Source organism: Bufo bufo, chromosome 4 (genome assembly GCF_905171765.1).
Source record: "Bufo bufo chromosome 4, aBufBuf1.1, whole genome shotgun sequence".
NCBI lineage: Eukaryota > Metazoa > Chordata > Amphibia > Anura > Bufonidae > Bufo > Bufo bufo.
Window position 1 is genome coordinate 554809867 of NC_053392.1, and position 26187 is coordinate 554836053.

At 43.7% G+C, this 26187-nt stretch overlaps 1 protein-coding gene across 2 annotated transcripts in view; it reads left to right on the forward strand.

Annotated features, from left to right (window-relative positions):
- The window catches only part of LOC120999260 (WD repeat containing planar cell polarity effector), a 470467-nt gene that overhangs the window by 312261 nt on the left and 132019 nt on the right, over window positions 1-26187 (forward strand). For both annotated transcript variants that reach the window (XM_040430129.1, XM_040430130.1), the window contains one exon: window positions 4115-4217. In XM_040430129.1, the coding sequence (XP_040286063.1) occupies window positions 4115-4217 (103 nt within the window). The remainder of the gene's footprint in view (window positions 1-4114; window positions 4218-26187) is intronic.

Sequence of the window (26187 nt, forward strand, 5' to 3'; positions counted from 1 at the left end):
TGAAAACCCTATAATAGTGAGGGGACACGACCACCGGCTCCCTGCACTTAATACGGATGGAGTCAGGGTCACCTAGAATCAAGCCAGCAAGGAAACGCATAGAAACATAGAATGTGTCGGCAGATAAGAACCATTTGGCCCATCTAGTCTGCCCAATATACTAAATACTATGGATAGCCCCTGGCCCTATCTTACATGAAGGATGGCCTTATGCCTATCCCATGCAAGCACATGGAAGACATGAAAAGACTTATCTGAGCAAACAGCAGCAGCAGCCTCCAGCAGTGAACACTTCATCCAGGAAGTAGTATAAACCGCAAAGTGAGACAGTATGGGAGGGAATATAAAGGGAGACGATTAGTCTAAATAGGTGACACCTGGGAGAAGGAAAGGAGATGACAAAGTGAAACCAAAACAAAGAAGGTCATGGAAGAGGTAGAGAAGGACGTCTGCCAGACTTTCTCACAGAACTGGCGGTGACATATACAGATTGAATATCTCTGACTATGCTAAATGTTTAATTACATGCAATTACAAAAGTTTTCAGGTCCAAGTGCTGGTTTGAAAACTGTAGAATATGTTTTGTAGGACAACCCCTTTAAATATTTCAGGCACTCACAAAATGTTATTTTCTTGTCTGTTCTATACAGATTATTATGAGATAATCAATAGATACAGTGAGGAACATAAGTATTTAAACCCCCTGCGATTTTGCAAGTTCTCCCACTTAAAAATCATGGAGAGGTCTGAAATTCACATTGTAGGTGCAGAGACAGAATAAAAAAATAAAATAAATCACATTGTATGATTTTTAAAGAATGTATTTGTCTTGCACTGCTGAACATAAGTATTTGAACACCTGAGAAAATCAGTGTTAATATTTGGTACAGAAGCCTTTGTTTGCAATTATAGAGGTCAAACGTTTCCTGTAGTTCTTGACCAGGTTTGCACACACTGCAACACAGATTTTGGCCCACTCCTCCACACAGATCTCCTCTAGATCTGTCAGGTTTCGGGGCTGCCGCTGAGCAACAGCTCCCTCCAAAGATGTTCTATTGGATTTAGGTCTGGAGACTAGGCCACTCCAGAACCTTGATATGCTTCTTACGGAGCCACTCCTTGGTTATCCTGGCTGTGTGCTTCGGGTCGTTGTTATGTTGGAAGACCCAGCCACTACCCATCTTCAATGCTGTGACTGAGGGAAGGAGGTTGTTCCTCAAAATCTCACAATAAATGGCCCCATTCATCCTCTCCTTAATACAGTGCAGTCGTCTTGTCCCCTACGCAGAAAAGCACCCCCAAAGCTTAATGTTACCACCCCCATGCTTCACAGTAGGGATGGTGTTCCTTGGATGCATCTCATCCTTCTTTATCCTCCAAACACGACGAGTTACGTTTAGACCAAAAAGTTCTACTTTGGTCTCATCTGACCACATGACTTTCTCCCATGCCCTCTCTGGATCATCCAGATGGTCATTAGCAAACTTCAGACGGTCCTGGACATGTGATGACTTGAGCAGGGGAACCTTCCGTGTATTGCATGATTTACAACCATGACAGCGTAGTGTTCTACCGACCTTTGAAACTGTGGTCCCAGCTAGGGGTGGGCGATATAGACGATATGCGATATAAACTATATAAATTTGGCCAACGATAGAGATTTTGTTTATATCGCCATATCGCAGATCGTAGTAAGAGCATCGCATGCGCCGCTCTCTGCACGCACCGTGTTCTCCTGAGCCGGCACAGTGGAGAATGAGACATCCCTCCCTCCCCACTGTGTGCGGCTGCCCCTGACCACCAATGAGAACAGACTAAGAGGAGGAGGAGGGGAGGGACTGTTGCCACTGCTCCACCAATGAGAACAGAGAGGAGGGGAGGGACTGTTGCCACTGCGCCACCAATGAGAACAGAGAGGAGGGGATCGACTGTGGCCACTGCGCCACCAATAAATATAGTTCATATGCCTGATCATGGCGCGCAGTAATAGAGGCCAGGTATGGGATATGGCCGGCACATGCAGGCTATGTTTGTATTGAGGCATATTAAGTATATTCATTGGTGGCGCATTGGCCACAGCCCCTCCCTTCTACTCCCTTCTTCTAAGTATTATATTAATTGCGCCCCACCCCCCTCCACACAATTAAATCATTGGTGCCAGTGGCCCCAGGGTGGCAGCTTCTGATCTGAGCCCCAGAAGTGTAATCGCGGGGCTCCGATCGGTTACCATGGCAGCCAGGACGCTACTCAAGCCCTGGCTGCCATAGTCAGCTCCCTGCTGCTGAGTGTACTATACACAGGGCAGCAGGGAGAGTGTGAGGTCCTATTCACCCTGATAGAGCTCTATTAGGGTGAATAGGACAAGGGTTCTAGCCCCTAAGGAGGCTAATAGTTATTAAATAAAAAGTAAAAAAAAAGTTTAACCCCCCACCCCTTCCCCCCCAAAATATAGAATATATCGCGATATATATCGCATATCGCACATGCTTAAAATTATATTGTATTATAGATTTTAGGCCATATCGCCCACCCCTAGTCCCAGCTCTCTTCATGTCATTGACCAGCTCCTCCCTTGTAGTTCTGGGCTGATTCCTCACCTTTCTTATCATCAGTGATACCCCACGAGGTGAGATCTTGCATGGGGAGACTGACAGTCACCTTTAGCCTCTTCCATTTTCTAACAATTGCTCCAACAGTTGATCTATTTTCACCAAGCTGCTTAGCAATTGCCCCGTAGCCCTTTCCAGCCTTGTGGAGGTCCACAATTTTGTCTCTGGTGTCTTTTGACAGCCCTTTGGTCTTGCCCATGGTAGTAGTTGGCGTCTGACTGACTGTGGGGGGACAGGTGTCTTTAAAGCGCTCGGACAGGTGCTATTAAGTTAGATTAATGAGTGGAGTAGAGGTGGACTTTTTAAAGGCACAATAACAGGTCTTTAAAGGGCTTCTGTCACCCCACTAAACTCATAATTTTTTTTTTGTGTTTACTTATAATCCCTATCCTGCGATATATCTATACATTATGTTATTAATAATTTTTGTTCAGTAGATATGTCAAAAAACGTACTTTTATAATATGCTAATTACCTGTCTACCAGCAAGTAGGGCGTCTACTTGCTGGTAGCTGCCGCAAAAAAACGCCCCCACCTCCTGTTCATTGACAGGGCCAGCCGCGATCTCCTCCTCCGACTGGCCCTGTCAGCATTTCAAAAATCACGCGCCTGTGTTGATTCGGCGCAGGCGCTCTGAGATAAGGAGGCGAGCCTCCTCAGCACTCCCTCAGTGCGCCTGCGCCGATGACGTCACCGAAAGAGAAGACGTCATTGGCGCAGGTGCACTGAGGGAGTGCTGAGGAGGCGAGCCTCCTTCTCTCAGAGCGCCTGCGCCGAATCAACACAGGCGCGCGATTTTTGAAATGCTGACAGGGCCAGTCGGAGGAGGAGATCGCGCCTGGCCCTGTCAATGAACAGGAGGAGGGGGCGTTTTTTGCGGCTGCTACCAGCAAGTAGACGCCCTACTTGCTGGTAGACAGGTAATTAGCATATTATAAAAGTACGTTTTTTGACATATCTACTGAACGAAAATGATTAATAACATAATGTATAGGGCTATATTTGCCTTTCTCTCACTGCTGGTGTATCTACTGTTTATAAAGTTGAACAGTTTGGATACATTTACTGCAGTTTTGTGATATTAAATAACCCTTGACAATTCCATTAGGAGACTCAATTAAACGCCTGTGAAGTGGCATAATTTTGGACAGTATGTACTATTAATTCAAAGGTGTCTTTGTCCAAAATTACAGATTCCAGCAGTTGACTTTTCAAAGGCATAGGTTGGTCAGAAAGTGCAGCATAAGCTGGCAAGTAAAATATATGCTTTTTACTTCCTGAAATGTGTTTGATTGCCTGGCTGGAGATAAGGTGTGCGTAAGATGATACAATTTGCATCGCGGAAGAATGAAAATTGAGAAAATTAAAACGTAACTGTGGGTTCATCAGTTCTGTCTATGTTCTGTGATCTGGGCAATAAAAGATTCTTTTTCTTTGAAATTCTTCTTTGTTGTGCGCCCAAGATTCATTTTAGATTAATCTTTTATTTTGCTTTATTTCCAAAGGACATCCATTACCTTGCACTAGATAAGGGTGAATGGGCACTAGCTAAAGTGGCAAAGAAAAAGGCTGAGGAAATAGATGCAGAATCAATAAACGCTGGAGTTGGTAAGAATTAAGGCCATTTAAAAAGCTGCTTTTTCTGAATCAATACTTTTTCTGTACTGCTGCAATGTTACAGATGTGGGGGGTTATTGGTTAGTTTCTAGGGAAGAAGAATTAGTGGAGATAAGCTTCAAATACCACCTGCCGATCCCTGACTTCACAGAGGACAGATCCACTTTGAATAAAAAATGAGGAAGAGTTGGCAGTGAACTGATTGCATATACTGTATAGTCGTACGTTCTGTATGTCGTGGTAATCTAGTTTGTAAAATTGTCCTCCTTTTAGAGTTTGTTTGTATTGTACTCTGCACAGTTCAATTGGACGGAACGTAAGTAACTTGGGCCTAATATTGGATCGCTTGTTCTCGATAATTGGCCCGTATAATCGTTCAGCCAATGAACAAGCAAATGCCTTTTTGTCGGCTGATTGGCATCTTTCATCAGGATGATAGATGCATAATTATCGGGCAGTACATCTCACTGTGTTACCGGGAGCAGCATGCAGCACTGTTATCCATTAAGACAGTGGAAGCCATGACGTAACATATTATAATGCAAAGGAAAGTTAGACTAGCACCTCCAAACGATGTATAAAAAGGGGGTTCAGGTGCCAGCTGCAATGTAAAAGCAAACCTGGACTAACAATGTGCTGCTTCTTGTAGTCCTGGAACATGTTATAAGTCCGCCACACACTGTTAATGTCCATCGTGTAATAGATCCATCACAGCATTGTGGCTTCTGTTATATACTGATGCCACAACACAGATATGAACTGGAGAATGTTACTACCGGTGCAGCTATTTCAATGTGATATATCCTGCAAAATTGTATGGAAAATAATCATAAACCTTATAATGAGCAAGAGGGATGGGGCTCCTGGATACTGTCTGACTTCCTTCACGCCTCTCATAATATCTGGGCTGTAAGGGAGAGAAAAAGGCACTCCATAGGGGGAGTATGTCCAGTGTAAAGAAAACAGGATCGAGGTTTAGAGGCTCACCTTGGACGGTTTGCTGGCTTAGGCGCAACTCTATTACTAGAAGAATTGTTCATGTCCGACTGCTGCCACTGTGCAAGTGTAGCAATACTTTCAAAAGGAATGGCGGGGTATACGGCAATTGATTGAATTCCAGGAATGGACAAGAGGATCCAGAGATCAGATCACAGCTTTTTTTTTTTTTTTTTTTTTTTTTTTTTTTTTGAAAAGAACTCACTAAACATTGTACTTTGAGGCTAACAGTGCCCCATGGGTTACAAAAGAAAAACTTTTTAGCCACATTATCTTAGGACTTTCTGTGGGCGGACAGCAGCTCATGAAGCCCGTGCATCTCCCAGGAGGAGTTTGGGTTAGCGTTTGTTAACTGCTTCCTCCCCTGCATATAAAATAGTCAGTCACATGTAGCCCTTGAGCAGTAAGGGCCAACCTGCGGCTCTCCAGCTGTTGTAAAACTACAACTCCCACCGTGCCCTGGTGTAGGCTGATTGCTGTAGGCAGTCTGAGCATGCTGGGAGTTGTAGTTTTTCAACAGCTTGAGAGATTCAGGTTGGCAGTCCCTGCCCTAGAGATACATATGATATGCATTGCCTTCGCAATTTAATTCTCCAATGTTTAGAGAGATGTGGCTAGATTTCTTTTAACAAATATTTTATTAATTTACCATCACAAACAAATAAACAGGTAAAGAGAAGGGATAAAACAATACAGAAATAGTTGAGAATACACTTACATTATAGCGTATCAAAATATAGTAGGAGCAGAGCAAATCAGGCCGTGAGAAAGAAGTAAAACCCAAAAAGTAAATATACAGTGGTCACATACCTGAGAAATGAAACAACAGATGTGTTAGTAGGGTCCCAAAAAGAAAAGGATATAAAATGAAAAAATAAAAATAAATGACTATAATTCACACAAAAGGCCTGCTTGATTATGCAACAGTGTAAATACCATATCAGTTTTAAGGAGAAAAGAATAGGGAGGAAGGAAACAAGAACAACTTGACGATCAACTGGACCGCCGATAATCCAATGCAGAAATAAGCAAGAAAGAAGTTTGATCAATAAGTGTTTCCATGTTTTGATATCTAGGTGTCATCACCCAAAAGGAAAGTTCAGGTTGGTAGTGGAAATGGCTTACATTAACAAGAGAGCCCCGATTAGGTCAGCCGTCTCTCCCAACTGCGCCTGAAAGAGTTGAGACTATTACATTTTACAATTACAATTAACTTTACTCGTAATTTCAGGCAGTGTGGGGACAGATGTTCTCATCCAAAGTTTTTAGCTATACAGGATCTGGTGACTGACAAAATATCTGCTAGAATAACAAGATGTGGAGTGCGTAAATCATCAGTACCCAGGGATAGTAGAGCTACATAGGACCTCCACTAAAAATTAAAGGAAAGGATTGGAATAATGTTATAAAGAAATATAATGAGGTGTAATCAAATTATATTTCAACCAGATATGTAGTAAGTTGCCCACTGATACATGACATCGCCAATACTTCCGCGTATAGCCGAGGATTGGGGATACATTTTTGACAATACGGAGTGCGGTACCGTCGGTATAAGGCTGGGTTCACACGAACGGATGCCGTGCGTGGCATCCGCTCCGTGAATGACAGCCAAGACCCGATGCAGACTGCAGAGGCACGGAACATTAACATGACTGATAATGCTCCGTGCCTCTCTGTGATCTCTTTACTACGAAATCACAGTGAGATAAAGTTGTCACTGTGATTTCGTAGTAAAGAGATCACAGAGAGGCACGGAGCATTATCAGTCATGTTAATGTTCCGTGCCTCTGCAGTCTGCATCGGGTCTTGGCTGTCATTCACGGAGCGGATGCCACGCACGGCATCCGCTCGTGTGAACCCAGCCTAAGGGTTTTTTAGAGGATTCTAAATGAGTAACACAATGCAAAGTTTTAGAACTATGTAAACAGGCTTGTGTCCATTGTTCATCAGTGAAAGTAGAATTAAGGTCCATCTTCCATTTAGATGTGTTAGAGGGTACAGGTAAGATAGACAAGTAAGCTTTAGACATGAGAGATATCTGGGCCACCTCACCTGCTGCACTTCCGCATATACACGTCCGCAATTTTGTTCCGTATTTTGCGGAATGGAATTGCGGACCCATTCAGTTCTATGGGGCAGCACGATGTGCTGCCCGGATCCGGAATTGCGGATCCGCACTTCCGGGTCCGCAATTCCGATCCCGAAAATATGTAACATGTCCTATTCTTGTCCGCAATTGTGGACAGAATAGGCATTTTCTATTAAGTGGCAGCGATGGATCCGCAAAACACACACGGACGCGTAAATGGACCCTAAGATCACTATGCCAGCACTGAAGGGAAAGGAAGGAAGGAGGAAAGCTACTGAGCATGCCAGTCCACCAGAGAATGCAGTAGAAGGTGGACCAGAAGGATAAACAGCAGAGGGCACTACTAAAGAGGAAAATGTAATGTACTTGAAAAAAATAACCAATTTTTTTTATTGTATGTATTGAAATAATACTTCTTTTGAAATGCCCTATTCATTGCATAATAATACTTTTTGTGGGATAACCCCTTTAAGCTTTCACTTAAAAATGGATAAGAGCTCAGTCGTGGTTAGGGCTGATACAGATATAAAACATCAGGATCACACCGCTTTTGCACACATATACCCTGCGATATATGGGGGGGATTGCTTATTTAAAGGAAAACTCAACTTCTGAATTTAACATGTTAATAAAAATCGAAGTAACTTTTTGAATCACTTTTTGAGCTATTTGTCATTTTCTTCTCCAATCACACCTAAAGTGAGTGTAACTTCTTAGAGCCTCTCTGCAATTTATCAGGCAGACTTTTGGCATTACATCTCTCCTCCATGGACATAACTATAGCCATAGCATTCATAGCATTCCCTATGGAGCCCAGAGGTTAAGGGGGGTCTTTTTGTGGGGAATAACAATATTTGCTATAATGCTGGTTTTCTGATACCTTGTGCTATTATACATACCTATAATTTTTGCTACTTATGCTGCTGTTTTCATTGTCTTGCACTAGGTGGTGGGGCCCCATCTTATTTTGCTATCGGGCCCTATGAATTGCAGGTAATTCCCTTGCTCAGCGCTACCTGTATACCTGTCCTCTGAGCTCCCACAATGCACTGATCTCTGGTTATAGGGAGCCAGCAGAATTTTGATATTAGCTTTTTGTTTGAACAGAGAATAACATATCAGAGGATTAAAAAGCAGATAAGAAAAGAAATGTATTTCAAAGATATGCAATGTGTAGATTTAATCTGTGGACTGTTTTCAATATATTGAGTAAAATTGGGGTTTTCCTTGAGATGTTCTGGTGTCGATTTGCTGCTTCCAGCCCTGTGCAAGAGATGTCAGTAGTGAACTGCATTCTAGGAAGACAAACAGCAGTGCAGCCAGGTTATTTATTTTAGGATAATGCTTTAGTTAGTTTATAATCTACTTGCTGTATAATGACAGAGGAGTTGGTTATTTTATCATGTAGATTTCAGCACCTCCTCTGCATAGTTAACTGAAAATTATTGAAACTTTTATAAAGATTTACATTTTGAATCTAAAGGCTATCTAGACAGATCTTCTCATTGCGGATCTTCTATAAGCTGTGGTCTCATGCTTTTGTGTCCTTTTTGAGCTGTTTTTCTGCATTTGAATTAGTCTAAAGGCTGGCGCTTCAATGATGGCTTTGCCCAATCACATTGACTGTAGCAAAGAAGTTAATGCAAAGTCACTTGACAGACCAATCAGCAGCCAGCTTGTAGAGGAGGAGGCTGCTAAATTATGTATTCCAAATTATGGATCCTCTATGATAGAGCAACCTTGGAAGGCAGGTGCAGGAGAAAGGTGTTATCTAATTGAGGATCTGTGAAGCAAAATTAAATATGACTTATGTAATATTCATTAAAAATTATATTAAAAAAAACATGATTAAGTCACAATAGGTCATAGAAAACATACCAGCTGTTGAAAGTTAGACATTTTACCATTTCATGAAAAAAAAATTACTAATTTAGAACTTGATGGGAGAAAATCATCTCAAAAAAGTTGGGACCAGGGCAACAAAAGGCTAGAAAAGTAAGTGGTACTAATAAAAAACAGTTGGAGGATCAATTTACACATGACATAAAAAGAGCATGTTAGAGAGGCAGAGTCTCTCAGAAGCAAAGGTTCACCAATTTGCGAAAATCTATGTCTAAAAATTGTGGAACAATTTCAGAAAAATGTTCTGTAATGTAAAATTGTGAAGACTTTGAATATCCCACAATCTACCTACATAATATCATCAATAGATTCAAGGAATCTGAAGAAATCCATGTATGCCAGGGACAAGGCCAACAGTCAGTATTGGTTGCTTGTGATCTATGGGCCCTCAGGTGGCACTGCATTAAAAAAACGGGCATGATTCTGTACTCAAAATCACTGCATGGGCTCAGGAACACTTCCAGAAATCATGGTCTGGGAATACAGTTCAGCATGCAATCCACAAATGCAAGATAAAGCTGTATCATGCAAAAAAGTAACCATATATCAACTCAATCCAGAAATGCCACCATCTTCTCTGGGCCAAACCTCATTTGAAATGGACTGAGGCAAAATGGAAAACGTTTCTTTAGTCAGATGAATTAAAATTTATAATTCTATAAAAAAAAAACTACGGATGCCATGTCTCGCAGCCTCAAGAGGAGAGCTTGTTATCAGCGCACAGTTCATAAGCCTGCATCTCTGATGGTCTGGGGTTGCTTTAGTGCTTATGGCATGCAGGGGCGGATCAAGTGCATGATAGGCCCGGGGCTATCCACCCAACTCAGGCCCCTCCGTCCATTTTAGTTAAAAATGTTTTCTATATGAAGAGGCTGCAGTGTTTCGTGAGCGCCACAGTCTCTTCCTAGGCCATATGACATCACATTCATCGTTCACATGGTCTAGGTGCAGCTCTGTCCCATCTGAGTGATTGGGGCTGAGCTGTAATACCTAGCGCAGTGCTATCAAATGGACAGAGCTGTGCTTGGTAAGGAGCAAAGAGGCTAAGGCGCTCACTGGAACATCGCAGTCTCCTCAAGCGGATTGGCAAGGGTACCAGGAATCATACCCCCACCATCTCAATACTCTCTGAGTACAGATGTCATAGATGTTACCTGCAGTCCTATGTAACACCCCACATAACACAGTGAAGTATTGTGTTATGTGGGGTGTTACATAGGACTGCACGGAACATCTACTATATTATCTGTACCAAACCAAAAAGCAGAAAAAACATGGAGCTCATAAGTGCCCATAAAAAAAGTATTTTATTACATATTCAATATATAACAGATATCATACCGTTAAAAAGAAGAAAGTGACTGAAAAAAAACACCATCCTGGCTCTACACAGACCGCACTAGTTATTAAATACAATGTAGAAAAAATGCTGAGTAAAACAATATCAAGATGAATCAGCAGTAGCAGGATCATGAGCAGTAGTTACCATCACAATGACCAGTTATACATATGTACACACAGGCTCCAAGATGGTAAAGGACACAATCCCAAATATAACAATATAATGAAGCCGACTCACCAAACAACCGGGCTGTGAGGACCAGGATGGCGCTACCCCCTACGTTATCTGTACACAGAAAGTTATAACTGTTATCTGGGCTGTTACAAATTTGCCAAATTTAAAATACATATGATTATAATAAAAAAGATTTGGAGGAGAATACAGCACCACATACCTCTTACATCCAGGAACATCTCCTGTCATGTAGACCCTCTCTTTCCTCTTCTCCTGAGTCTGACCCAGACCACCATGGCAAATTCTTTCAGCCGCATCTCGTCTCTACAGAGTTTATTACACAGACATGTTAGATTTCTCAGTTTTTCCATCAACTTCCCCATCCTGGTGTCCCAAGAATGTCATCCTGCGGCCACTCTCAATACTGTGCCCACTGTGCTCCCCAATGTCCCAGGTTCTATACTATATTTTACACCAGTTTGATAAACTATCTCAAAGATCCCTATAGTGTCTACAACAATTATAATGTCCCCTAGAGTGCCCCCCAGTAATAATAACATCCTATATTGTGCTCCAAGTAATAATGCCTGAATAGTGTCCCCAAAAATAATGTCCCCTAATATGTCCTGTAATAGAAAGGCCCCTACAGTGCCTCCCCAATAGCAACGTCCCCCACACCACATAATAATTTCCCCCACACTACCCCCATATAGTAATTTCCCCCACACTACCCCCATATAGTAATTTCCCCCACACTACCCCCATATAGTAATTTCCCCCCACACTACCCCATATAGTAATTTCCCCCCACACTACCCCATATAGTAATTTCCCCCCACACTACCCCATATAGTAATTTCCCCCACACTGCCCCCATATAGTAATTTCCCCCACACTGCCCCCATATAGTAATTTCCCCCACACTGCCTCCATATAGTAATTTCCCCCACACTGCCTCCATATAGTAATTTCTCTCACACTGCCCCCACATAGTAATTTGCCCCACACTGCCCCCACATAGTAATTTCCACCACACTGCCTGATATAGCAATTTCCCCCACACTGCCTTCCCCCCACCCCGTGTAGTGGTTTTCCCCCACACTGGCCCCACAAAGTAAATTTCCCCACGCACTGCCCCATTAAGTAATTTGCCCCCATACTGTCCCCATTAAGTAATTTGCCCCCATACTGTCCCCATTAAATAATTTCCCCCCCCCCCGGGGCGTGGCTTGTGAGTGCATGGAGTAAGACGCACGTTTCACTGCTCCTGCTAAGATCCTGCTCATTTACAGTGAAAGCGCACTCAAACTGCCTGAAACTACTTTACCTAAGGAGAGGAAGGTGCCCGGTAATTGCGGTGACAAAGTCGGAGCCTGAAAATGCCGAGGAAATCGTCCAAACTGGCGAAACAAGACCGCATGGAGAAAATCCAAGATGGCGCCGGAAGTGGAGAGGGGTCGGCGCGGCACGAGATGGTGAGCCAGAGTGCGGCTGCTAAACTTAGTAAATATGCCAGATTGGACGGTGGAGTGGGCGATTCGGCCAGTGATAAAGGGACTGATATACCTTCCTCCTCTGACCAGGAGGACGGATCCATGGACAGTGATGACCCGGTTTTCTCCGGTCAGCCGGTGCCCAATTCTGCGGTCCCTGAAATAGTTCCAGCAGACCTGCGGGCTGATTCTATAAGGGAGCCCACACTGAAAGATATAATGGTGGCAGTGGCAAGCTGCAACAGTACCCTCAAAGTGCTTGCAGTACAAGTTGGCAGCCTGAGATCAGATGTGTCCATAATCAGGCACGACCTGCACAAGATTTCTGAGCGCACTTCAGATCTGGAAAAGAGGGTGTCCTCACTGGAAGATGTTATTCAGCCCCTGCAAATGGCGTCAAAAATGAATGGGAAAGATATAGCTGCCTTATACGCCAAAGCGGATGATTTAGAGAACAGATCGCGGAGGAATAATTTGCGAATTGTTGGAATGCCAGAAAAAACAGAAGGGACCAATGCTACAGAGTTTGTGGAGAAATGGCTGCACCAGTTATTCCATGAGAAGGGCCTATCTTCCCTGTACGCGGTTGAGCGGGCGCACAGAGTCCCGTCGCGGCCGCTCCCGCCAGGCAGGCCTCCTCGCCCCATACTGGCGAAGATTCTACACTTTAAAGATCGGGACACTATCCTACGCCAGTCAAGGGACAATGATGAGATGGTCATGAATGGGGTCAGAGTGTCCATTTATCCGGATTATTCCAATGAGGTACAGCGGAGGAGAAGCAGATTTATAGATATAAAGAAAAGGCTCAGAGTACTACAAGTTCCATACGCCATGTTGTTTCTGGCCAGATTGCGAGTGGTGGCATTGGGATCCACCAGATTTTTTGAGGACCCTGATGAAGCGACACAGTGGCTGGACGTCCACGAGAGGCAATTGAGAAGTGGGGCCCTGGACACCTGAAGGAAACAGTTTGCAGTTTGTGTTCACTTTATATGCATAGGATTGCACCCTAATGTCACTTTAATGTTACACCAGTTATAAAGTGTATTGAGTGTTGCTACCACATGGTAGATCCTGATGCAGGAGTAGGAAGTTGGGATAAGAAATGTATTTCCCAGTTGTGGAGAGGATTCTCTACCTGAGGGCGAGTGTTGGAATCAGAAATGATTTTTGTTCAGCATTGGGCATGGTGCTTGCAGATTGCCCTGCGTTAGAGTTGGATGTTTGGGAGGGGGGGGGTTGGGGTTACTGTTCAAAGTAGTCTGATCACTGGGGAGGGGGAGGGGGAGGGACGGGGGGGAGGGGGACGGGTCAGAGATGGGTAAGGGGCGTGAATTATGCGAGAGTGACTTTAGTATGGAGTGTGAGATTCAAACATGATGTAATCTTTCATTATGACACAGGTGATTAAAGTGTTGAGCTGGAATGTGAGGGGAATGGCTGATGCACGAAAAAGACAATGTATATTTCAATATTTGGGTCGATTTCAGCCGGCTATCTGCTGCTTACAGGAAACGCATTTGTCCAATGATAATGTGCAGTGGCTGAACAAGAACTGGGTAGGTCATGTGGTACATGCAATCCATTCCTCTCACTCCAGGGGCGTAAGTGTGATTGTGCATAAAAGTATAAGGTATGAACATTTGAAGCAATGTGTGGATGCTGAGGGCAGGTATGTGTGTGTAGTGTGCAAGATTGATGGGATCCAGGTGGTGTTAGTGTCAGTGTATGTGCCTCCACCTTTTGCTTCCCCTTTAATAAGGGATATTATGACCTTTGTGGCGGACTTCCCTGGACTGCCGTGGCTGTTAGTGGGGGACTACAATTGTACATTGAATGACTCCATAGATAGGTGTCGGGTAGAAGGTGCCAGTGGATCACCGGGGAGTGTGGCTCTAAAGAATATTATGAGGGAAACTGGCTTACTTGATGTTTGGAGGCTGCGCAACCCTGATAAGCGGGTGTTTTCATGTAGATCTGCTACGCATCATTCACTATCACGCATAGATCTGGCTTTGGTTAATGATGTTATGCTGCCATTGATAAGAGATGTTATTTATCATCCTCGGTCGTTGTCTGACCATTCCTTGGTGCAGGTTGATTTGTGCCTGGGCGTGCTTAGGCAGGGACCGAGGTTGTGGAAATGTAACCCACATTGGCTGAATGTACTGGGTGATCTGTCTGAGATTACTAGGGAGATCAGGGAGTACTTTTCTATTAATGGAGGGACGGCTTCAATTCACGGAGTATGGGATGCCATGAAAGCGTTTCTGAGAGGGGTATTGATCAAAGAAATAAGTAAGCATAAATCTAAATCCAGAGAGGCGGATGTTAAAGCTCATGTACAAGTGACTGAGGCTGAAAGGGAGTTTGGTAGAATCCCCACCATGGCTAATAGTGAGGCGCTAGAGGTAGCTCAGGAACAACTGAGGTGTCACCTACTACAGGCTGCGGATAGGAAGCGTAGTTTCTATCGCCAAAGATCCTTTGAGGAGGGAGAGAAAGTTGGGCATTTGCTCTCAGTGGTTTCTCAGGCACAGAGGGGTTCTTCTTGTATACAAGAGCTAATGGATGGTAACGGAAATAGTAGCCAGGATACAAAAGGGATATTAGATATTCTAAAAGGGTTTTATGTCTCTCTTTATGCTTCCAAGGAGTCTAGCTCTGAGGAGGCCTTGTCCGCCTTTCTGGCTGAGGCTCAGCTATCAGTGTTATCTGAGGAGGATAGGGAGAGACTGGAAGAGCCGATCACGCTGGAGGAGTTGGAGGTAGCTCTTGGGGGGATGGCGAATGGTAAGGCGCCGGGGGCAGACGGTATACCAGTGGAGGTATATAAAAAATTGCAAGGGTTACTTCTCCCTGAATTACTTAAGGTTCTTGAATATTCTCTGGAGACGGGTTCGCTACCACATTCTATGCAGGAGGCTATCATAGTAGTTATTCCTAAGCCTGGGAAAGATCCCAAAGTTCCTGATTCCTATAGACCAATTTCGCTACTAACAGCAGATGTGAAGCTCCTGGCGAAGGTGTTGGCGAACAGGCTGTCCAGGGTAATACTTACTATAGTGCACCCGGATCAAACGGGCTTTATGACTGGGAAATCGACTGCTATAAATATCCGTAGAGTATATGCTAGTCTGAATATTCCAGCAGATAATGGAGGAGATAGGGCCTTACTTGCGTTAGACGCCGCTAAGGCGTTTGACAGTGTTGAATGGAACTACCTATGGGAAACATTGAGAGTCATGGGCTTTGGTACTCGATTTATATAGTGGGTGAAAGTGTTGTATTCAAGCCCAAAAGCACGGATCAGAGCTAATGGGGGGCTGTCAGATAGCTTCTCTTTGGCCAGGGGCACCAGACAGGGGTGCCCATTGTCACCCTTGTTGTTTGCGTTAGCAATTGAACCACTTGCAGCCCTTATTCGCCTGTCACCTCATATTGTGGGGGTTAGATATGGTGAGACGCAAAACAAAGTGGCAATGTATGCTGATGACACTATGCTATTTTTGGGTGACACTGGGGGCTCTCTGGATGCGGCCATGGCTTTGATAGATAAATTTGGTGGCTTCTCTGGACTTCGGATAAATTGGCAGAAGTCTGCCTTGATGCCGGTAGACGGACAGGCACTCTCTGGTGTGCGGGCAGATAGTTTGATTCCCTGGGTGGGCAAGTTTAAATATTTGGGGCTATATATAACACCTAGACTGCTAGATTTTGAAGAGCTTAATTTAACTCCTTTGCTAAATACCTTCAGGCTTAAGGCAAGGACATGGGGTAGACTCTTTTTGTCAGTAGTGGGCAGAGTGAATCTCCTAAAAATGGTAATGATGCCTCAGTTACTATATATATTGAATAATGCACCTGTATGGATCCCAGTGGAGAGATTTAGAAAAATACACTCGATATTTAGAGATCTCATCTGGAAATATGGTCAAGCTAGAATTAAGCTGGAGACGCTGCAATATCCCAAGGCTGAAGGTGGCTTAGCTGTCCCTAACGCCTGGATTTATTTCTTAGCCTCTCAGTGTCAACATTTCAAGGGTTGGATGGAATTTCAGCTACCAGATGTGACGGGGAAGATACTGCAACACTGGTTGGGTAGTAGGGATCTTATGGGTATTCTGGAAGGTGCAGGGATGCATGGGGGAAGAGAGAAAGTGACGCTTATAGAGCTTATGAAAAAAGTGTGGGCAAAGGTGAAATTGATCAGGGGAGTTGGTGGGGTAGGAGAGCTTTCCCCAATATGGAACAATAACCTGTTGCCAGAATTCACTTCTCTATCAGGAATCCGAAATTGGGAATCCCATGGAGTAATGAGGATAGGTCAATTGATTGAGACTAGTGTATTTAAATCATTTCAAGGTCTACAGCAGGAATTCAACATTCCCAAAGTGTGGTTCTATCAATATCTGCAACTGAGACACGCTTATGAGGTCACGATAAGGAAGGGATGCACTATTGCAAAAGTGGATGTGGTCCATAAACTGGTTCTCCCAGCTGGAGGAAAGAGAGGTTTGATATCACAGGTGTATACTCTGCTTTTAGATAAATTTCTGGTAGAATTCCCCCTTACTAGGATGAGAAAATGGGAAAAGGATCTGGGGGACATCCCTAAGGAACAGTGGGAAGATATATTGGAGGCAATTCCGAGAGTGTCTGTAAGTGAACAGGGCAAGTTGTCACAACTATTTATCATCCACAGAGTTTACAAAACTCCAGTGTTTTTACGGAAAATTGGGATTAGAACTGATGATAATTGTCCAAAATGTATGGCGGAAGGTGCAGATCTATTTCATATGCTTTGGTCTTGTCCAGTGCTAAGTAGATATTGGGACGAGGTGTTGACTTTGATTAATCGTAACCTGGAGTTGAGGGTGCAGAAGGACCCTAAGATATGTGTGCTGGGATATGTGAAGGAGATTGGTGGGGGAGAGGCGGTCAAGGTGGCAGTTGGGAGACTACTGTATGTGGCCAGGAAATTGATTGCCTTTAGGTGGATCCAGGGGAGTCCGCCAACTGTGGATGAATTTGTGAGAAAGGTGCATGATATGTTAACATTAGAGAAGGGAGTGTTTGTTAGGAGGGGATGTCCTTTGAAGTTTGAAAAGTTGTGGAATGAATGGCTGTCTCACACTCATGTTGTAATATAAAAGGTCTAGGAAACTCATGCTCTGATCTGGGGGGGGGGGAGGTTTGGCAGTTGGGGGAGGGGGGGTGGGTGTTGTTGGGGTTATAACAGTCAAATGTCTCTGTAAATGATTTGTCTTTATTTTGGTATATTCATTATGTACAATGATTGTAGAAGATGTAACAAATATATGGACATATGATAATGTTTTTTATAAATTGTGTATATTTGAGATGCGGAGGGGAGAAAACACCAAGAAAATTGTGATGCAAAATATATTGTGATATACCAACTTTATTTGAACAATAAAAAACGATTTGATTGAAAAAAAAAAATATAATAATTTGCCCCCATACTGTCCCCATTAAGTAATTTGCCCCCACACTGCCCCATTAAGTAATTTTCCCCCACACTTTCCCTATTAACCACCTCAGCCCCCAGTGCTTAAACACCCTGAAAGACCAGGCCACTTTTTACACTTCTGACCTACACTACTTTCACCGTTTATTGCTCGGTCATGCAACTTACCACCCAAATGAATTTTACCTCCTTTTCTTCTCACTAATAGAGCTTTCATTTGGTGGTATTTCATTGCTGCTGACATTTTTACTTTTTTTGTTATTAATCGAAATTTAACGATTTTTTGCAAAAAAATGACATTTTTCACTTTCAGTTGTAAAATTTTGCAAAAAAAAACGACATCCATATATAAATTTTGCTCTAAATTTATTGTTCTACATGTCTTTGATAAAAAAAAAATGTTTGGGTAAAAAAAAAAATGGTTTGGGTAAAAGTTATAGCGTTTACAAACTATGGTACAAAAATGTGAATTTCCGCTTTTTGAAGCAGCTCTGACTTTCTGAGCACCTGTCATGTTTCCTGAGGTTCTACAATGCCCAGACAGTACAAACACCCCACAAATGACCCCATTTCGGAAAGTACACACCCTAAGGTATTCGCTGATTGGCATAGTGAGTTCATAGAACTTTTTATTTTTTGTCACAAGTTAGCGGAAAATGATGATTTTTTTTTTTTTTTCTTACAAAGTCTCATATTCCACTAACTTTCGACAAAAAATAAAAACTTCTATGAACTCACTATGCCCATCACGAAATACCTTGGGGTCTCTTCTTTCCAAAATGGGGTCACTTGTGGGGTGGTTATACTGCCCTGGCATTCTAGGGGCCCAAATGTGTGGTAAGGAGTTTGAAATCAAATTCTGTAAAAAATGACCTGTGAAATCCGAAAGGTGCTCTTTGGAATATGGGCCCCTTTGCCCACCTAGGCTGCAAAAAAGTGTCACACATCTGGTATCTTTGTATTCAGGAGAAGTTGAGGAATGTGTTTTGGGGTGTCTTTTTACATATACCCATGCTGGGTGAGATAAATATCTTGGTCAAATGCCAACTTTGTATAAAAAAATGGGAAAAGTTGTCTTTTGCCAAGATATTTCTCTCACCCAGCATGGGTATATGTAAAATGACACCCCAAAACACATTCCCCAACTTCTCCTGAGTACGGAGATACCAGATGTGTGACACTTTTTTGCAGCCTAGGTGGGCAAAGGGGCCCATATTCCAAAGAGCACCTTTCGGATTTCACAGGTCATTTTTTACAGAATTTGATTTCAAACTCCTTACCACACATTTGGGCCCCTAGAATGCCAGGGCAGTATAACTACCCCACAAGTGACCCCATTTTGGAAAGAAGACACCCCAAGGTATTCCGTGAGGGGCATGGCAAGTTCCTAGAATTTTTATTTTTTGTCACAAGTTAGTGGAAAATGATGATTATTTTTTTTTTTTTTTCATACAAAGTCTCATATTCCACTAACTTGTGACAAAAAATAAAAACTTCCATGAACTCACTATGCCCATCAGCGAATACCTTGGGGTCTCTTCTTTCCAAAATGGGGTCACTTGTGGGGTAGTTATACTGCCCTGGCATTCTAGGGGCCCAAATGTGTGGTAAGGAGTTTGAAATCAAATTCTGTAAAAAATGACCTGTGAAATCCGAAAGGTGCTCTTTGGAATATGGGCCCCTTTGCCCACCTAGGCTGCAAAAAAGTGTCACACATCTGGTATCCCCGTACTCAGGAGAAGTTGAGGAATGTGTTTTGGGGTGTCTTTTACATATACCCATGCTGGGTGAGATAAATATCTTGGTCAAATGCCAACTTTGTATAAAAAAATGGGAAAAGTTGTCTTTTGCCAAGATATTTCTCTCACCCAGCATGGGTATATGTAAAATGACACCCCAAAACACATTCCCCAACTTCTCCTGAGTACGGAGATACCAGATGTGTGACACTTTTTTGCAGCCTAGGTGGGCAAAGGGGCCCATATTCCAAAGAGCACCTTTCGGATTTCACAGGTCATTTTTTACAGAATTTGATTTCAAACTCCTTACCACACATTTGGGACCCTAGAATGCCAGGGCAGTATAACTACCCCACAAGTGACCCCATTTTGGAAAGAAGAGACCCCAAGGTATTCGCTGATGGGAATAGTGAGTTCATGGAAGTTTTTATTTTTTGTCACAAGTTAGTGGAATATGAGACTTTGTATGAAAAAAAAAAAAAATCAGCATTTTCCACTAACTTGTGACAAAAAATAAAAAATTCTAGGAACTCGCCATGCCCCTCACGGAATACCTTGGGGTGTCTTCTTTCCAAAATGGGGTCACTTGTGGGGTAGTTATACTGCCCTGGCATTTTCCAGGGGCCCTAATGTGTGGTAAGTAGGTAAATGACCTGTGAAATCCTAAAGGTGCTCTTTGGAATATGGGCCCCTTTGCCCACCTAGGCTGCAAAAAAGTGTCTCACATGTGGTATCGCCGTATTCAGGAGAAGTTGGGGAATGTGTTTTGGGGTGTCATTTTACATATACCCTTGCTGGGTGAGAGAAATATCTTGACAAAAGACAACTTTTCCCATTTTTTTATACAAAGTTGGCATTTGACCAAGATATTTCTCTCACCCAGCATGGGTATATGTAAAATGACACCCCAAAACACATTCCCCAACTTCTCCTGAGTACGGCGATACCAGATGTGTGACACTTTTTTGCAGCCTAGATGCGCAAAGGTGCCCAAATTCCTTTTAGGAGGGCATTTTTAGACATTTGGATACCAGACTTCTTCTCACGCTTTGGGGCCCCTAGAATGCCAGGGCAGTATAAATACCCCACATGTGACCCCATTTTGGAAAGAAGACACCCCAAGGTAGTCAATGAGGGGCATGGCGAGTTCATAGAAATTTTTTTTTTTTGGCACAAGTTAGTGGAAATTGATATTTTTTATTTTTTTCTCACAAAGTCTCCCGTTCCGCTAACTTGGGACAAAAATTTCAATCTTTCATGGACTCAATATGCCCCTCACGGAATACCTGGGGGTGTCTTCTTTCCGAAATGGGGTCACATGTGGGGTATTTATACTGCCCTGGCATTCTAGGGGCCCTAAAGCGTGAGAAGAAGTCTGGAATATAAATGTCTAAAAAATTTTACGCATTTGGTTTCCGTGAGGGGTATGGTGAGTTCATGTGAGATTTTATTTTTTGACACAAGTTAGTGGAATATGAGACTTTGTAAGAAAAAAAAAAAAAAATTCCGCTAACTTGGGCCAAAAAAATGTCTGAATGGAGCCTTACAGAGGGGTGATCAATGACAGGGGGGGTGATCAATGACAGGGGGGGTGATCAATGACAGGGGGGGTGATCAATGACAGGGGGGGTGATCAATGACAGGGGGGGTGATCAATGACAGGGGGTGATCAATGACAGGGGGGTGATCAATGACAGGGGGGTGATCAGGGAGTCTATATGGGGTGATAACCACAGTCATTGATCATGCCCCTGTAAGGCTTCATTCAGACGTCCGGATGCGTTTTGCGGATCCGATCCATCTATCAGTGCATCCGTAAAAATCATGCGGACATCTGAATGGAGCTTTACAGGGGGTAATCAATGACAGGGGGGTGATCAGGGAGTCTATATGGGGTGATAACCACAGTCATTGATCACGCCCCTGTAAGGCTTCATTCAGACGTCCGGATGCGTTTTGCGGATCCGATCCATCTATCAGTGCATCCGTAAAAATCATGCGGACATCTGAATGGAGCTTTACAGGGGGGTAATCAATGACAGGGGTGTAATCAATGACAGGGGGGTGATCAGGGAGTCTATATGGGGTGATCACCACAGTCATTGATCATGCCCCTGTAAGGCTTCATTCAGACGTCCGGATGCGTTTTGTGGATCCGATCCATCTATCAGTGGATCCGTAAAAATCATGCGGACGTCTGAATGGAGCTTTACAGGGGGGTAATCAATGACAGGGGGGTGATCAGGGAGTCTATATGGGGTGATCACCACAGTCATTGATCACGCCCCTGTAAGGCTTCATTCAGACGTCCGGATGCGTTTTGTGGATCCGATCCATCTATCAGTGCATCCGTAAAAATCATGCGGACATCTGAATGGAGCTTTACAGGGGGTTGATCAATGACAGGGGTGTAATCAATGACAGGGGGGTGATCAGGGAGTCTATATGGGGTGATCACCACAGTCATTGATCACGCCCCTGTAAGGCTTCATTCAGACGTCCGTATCTGTTTTGCGGATCCGATCCATCTATCAGTGCATCCGTAAAAATCATGCGGACATCTGAATGGAGCTTTACAGGGGGGTGATCAATGACAGGGGGGTGATCAGGGAGTCTATATGGGGTGATAACCACAGTCATTGATCACGCCCCTGTAAGGCTTCATTCAGACGTCCGGATGCGTTTTGCGGATCCGATCCATCTATCAGTGCATCCGTAAAAATCATGCAGACATCTGAATGGAGCTTTACAGGGGGGTGATCAGATAGTCTATATGGGGTGATCACCACAGTCATTGATCATGCCCCTGTAAGGCTTCATTCAGACGTCCGGATGCGTTTTGCGGATCCGATCCATCTATCAGTGGATCCGTAAAAATCATGCGGACGTCTGAATGGAGCTTTACAGGGGGGTAATCAATGACAGGGGGGTAATCAATGACAGGGGGGTAATCAATGACAGGGGGGTGATCAGGGAGTCTATATGGGGTGATCACCACAGTCATTGATCACACCCCTGTAAGGCTTCATTCAGACGTCCGGATGCGTTTTGCGGATCCGATCCATCTATCAGTGGATCCGTAAAAATCATGCGGACGTCTGAATGGAGCTTTACAGGGGGGTGATCAATGACAGGGGGGTGATCAATGACAGGGGGGTGATCAGCGAGTCTATATGGGGTGATCAGGGGTGATCAGGGGCTAATAAGGGGTTAATAAGTGACGGGGGGGGGGGGTGTAGTGTAGTGTAGTGGTGCTTGGTGCTACTTTACTGAGCTACCTGTGTCCTCTGGTGGTCGATCCAAACAAAGGCGACCACCAGAGGACCAGGTAGCAGGTATATTAGACGCTGTTATCAAAACAGCGTCTAATATACCTGTTAGGGGTTAAAAAAAACACATCTCCAGCCTGCCAGCGAACGATCGCCGCTGGCAGGCTGGAGATCCACTCGCTTACCGTCCGTTCCTGTGAGCGCGCGCGCCTGTGTGCGCGCGTTCACAGGAAATCTCGGCCATCGCGAGAGGACGCGCCGGCTCGTCCACTCGGAATGAATCAACCACCTCCAGGACGCGTCTGTGCGTACAGCGGTCCGGAGGTGGTTAAGTAATTTTCCCCCACACTGCCCCAATTAAGTAATTTTCCCCCACACTGTCCCCATTAAGCAATTTGCCCGCACACTGACCCCATTTAAGTAATTTGTCTCCACACTGCTCCCTTTAAGTATTTTGCCCCCACACTGCCCCCATTAAGTAATTTGCCCCACACTGCGCCCCCATTAAGTAATTTGCCCGCATGTAATCATTTGCCCCCACTGTCCCTGCAGTAATATGACCTCCTCTGCATAAAAACAAAGGCTAAAAAAAACTAAAGGCTAATATTTACCTGTGTCTGTAATGGTGAGGCTGGCGCGCGATGACCTCATTGCACGTGATGGCGTCATCACGCACGCCTGCGCCGGGCTTTTACTACCACATAGGCCTGAGGCCTACTAGGCTTGAAGCTTTTGGCTGTGATAGGCGGCAGGGCAAGGAACTATCTGCTCCCGTGCCCCGCCGTCGGGTCAGAGTTGGGCCCTCCAGTGATGCCTGACCCGGGGCTGCTGACCCGAGCGTTCCCATTATAATCCACCACTGATGGCATGGACAGCTAAGCCTACTTTCACACCTGCGTTCAGGTGTCCGCTCGTGAGCTCCGTTTGAAGGGGCTCACGAGCGGTCCCGAACGCAGCCGTCCAGCCCTGATGCATTCTCAATGGAGGCGGATCCACTGAGAATGCATCCGCCTGCCAGCGCTCAGCCTCCGCTCCGCTCAGTGAGCGGACACCTGAACGTTGCTTGCAGCGAGCGGATCCGTCCAGACTTATAATGGAAGTCAATGGGGACGGATCCGTTTGAAGATGACACAGTATGGCTCAATTTTCAAACGGATCCGTCCCCCATTGACTTTCAATGTAAAGTCAAAACGGATCCGTTTGCATTATCATGAACATTGTTCATGGTTATGCAAACGGATCCGTTCTGAACGGATGCAAGCGTTTGCATTATAGAAGCGGATCCGTCTGTGCAGACACCAGACGGATCCGCTCCTAACGCAAGTGTGAAAGTAGCCTTACACAACTGGAAAGGCACTATGAATGCTGACCAGTATATGGAGGTTTTTGAACAGCGTATGCTCCCATCCAGACTTCTTTTAGGGAAGGCCTTGCATATTTCAGCAATGCTAAACGACATACTCCATCCATTACAACAGCATGACTTCACAGAAGAGGAGTCCAGGTGCTGAACTGTCCTGCTTGCAGTCCGGACCTTTCAACAAAAGAAAGAATTTGGCGCATCATGAAACGAAAAATCCAGCAAATAAGACCCATGACTGTTGAGCAGCTAGAACCCTACATCAGAGAAGAATGGGAAACATTCTTCTCCCAAAACTCCAGCAATTGGTCTCCTCACTTGCCAGACATTTACAGGCTGTTAAAAGAAGAGGGGATGATACACAATGGTAGACATGGCCCTGTCCCAACTTTTTTTTCAATTTGTTGCCGCCATCAAGATCTAAATAAATAATTTTTTTTAACGCAATGGTAAATTTGCTCATTTTCAACATTCGTGTTCTATGATCTTTTGTGACTAAATTATGAGTCTGAGACTTGCAAATCATGGCATTCTGTTTTTGTTTTTATTTTTACATTAATTTACATTTTACACAGCGTCCAACTTTTTTTCTAATTGGGTATTTGTGCATGGATAGATACCTAGGCACATACACACATATATTTTACACGTCCAGGGAATTCAGGATGTCACTGGGAATTCTGTACATTAACTTTTTCTTTAAATTTACTGTCAGGACAAATTGAGTTGATTTAGCATATTTTCCTGCAGGTTATTAGAAAACCTCTCATGGTTTCCTTAGCCTATGGAAAAAGCACAATCTGCTAGTCAGAAGCCTCATTCAGCATATAGGAGATCCGTTCCACATAGTTGACTGCAGCCTGTTAATTTAAATGTCACTTAACCATGCCACAAGGAATTGACATGGCATAACCCATTAAGAAATCCTATAATTAATAATGATCGCACCGTAAAAAAAAAAAAACTCCCCGGAGTTCATGTCTTATTTTCTTGATAAAAACTCAAGTGAACAGCACATTAAAAATGTCAGAAAGATTCCCAAGGCCAAGTTACTTTAAATTACACAGGGGCCCAGTAAGATGAATTTATTTAACCTTCAAATCAATAGTTTTCACCCAAAAGGGATTTTTGTTGTAGCGAGAAAAGCAGATAAATTCTTCCTACTTGGAGTCGTGCTGTGAAATGCTAGTGTGAAATGACATTAGAAATGTCTCACTTGTAATGATGTGTCCATAGTCATGGGAAGGAAATGCCTAGGATGGAGTCTGCAGTAACAAGAACAGCGCCATTTACTCTGGATGTATTGCGTTACTACAGATAGGTACAGTATATATCTAAAGCACTTCAGTGCTGATTTTATTTGATATCTTCTATTCTGGTCATGGATGCAAAAGGAAAGGAATATCCAACAATTAAATCCAGTTGTTTGGGTCATACAATACCTGCCACAACAGTGTTGCACAACCCATGGCACAAAATGCAATGCTACACATGAACAAACTGCAAAAGTCCCAGCCTTCGACCTGCCCCATAATGCATGAGTAGTTTTTGATTTTTGCACTAATGTTTTGTCACCAAATTAAACTAGGGTGTGAAAGGAAACACAATTATTATATCTCACAGTTCTGCAATTGACTTGTATATAACCCACAAATAAATGCAATGGCTCATGTGAACAATCTATGGCAATAATCTCAGAGCATTTGTAACTTGGACTTGGATACAGGCTTCATTTTCTAAGTGCTTTGTAACGTTTTCTATATTTTCTGTAGATTTTCGCACAAAGAAATTAATTGTTCACCAAGTAAAGCTATTCATACATGATTGGGATTGCCACCTTTACTGCCCAAAAATACTGGCTGGATTTTTAGGGGCGTGACATCACCCAAAGACCTTTTATTATCTAATTTACCTGGGGTTTAGGTTAATGAAAAAGTTAATATTTATTTGTTGCTTATTTATATAGCACTGACATATTCCATAGCGCTTTACAGATGTTATCATCACTTTTACTGTCCCCAATGGATCTCCAATCTAAGTTCCCTGACTGTATGTCTTTAGGAAACCGGAGTACCCAGAAGAAACCAACACAAACATGGG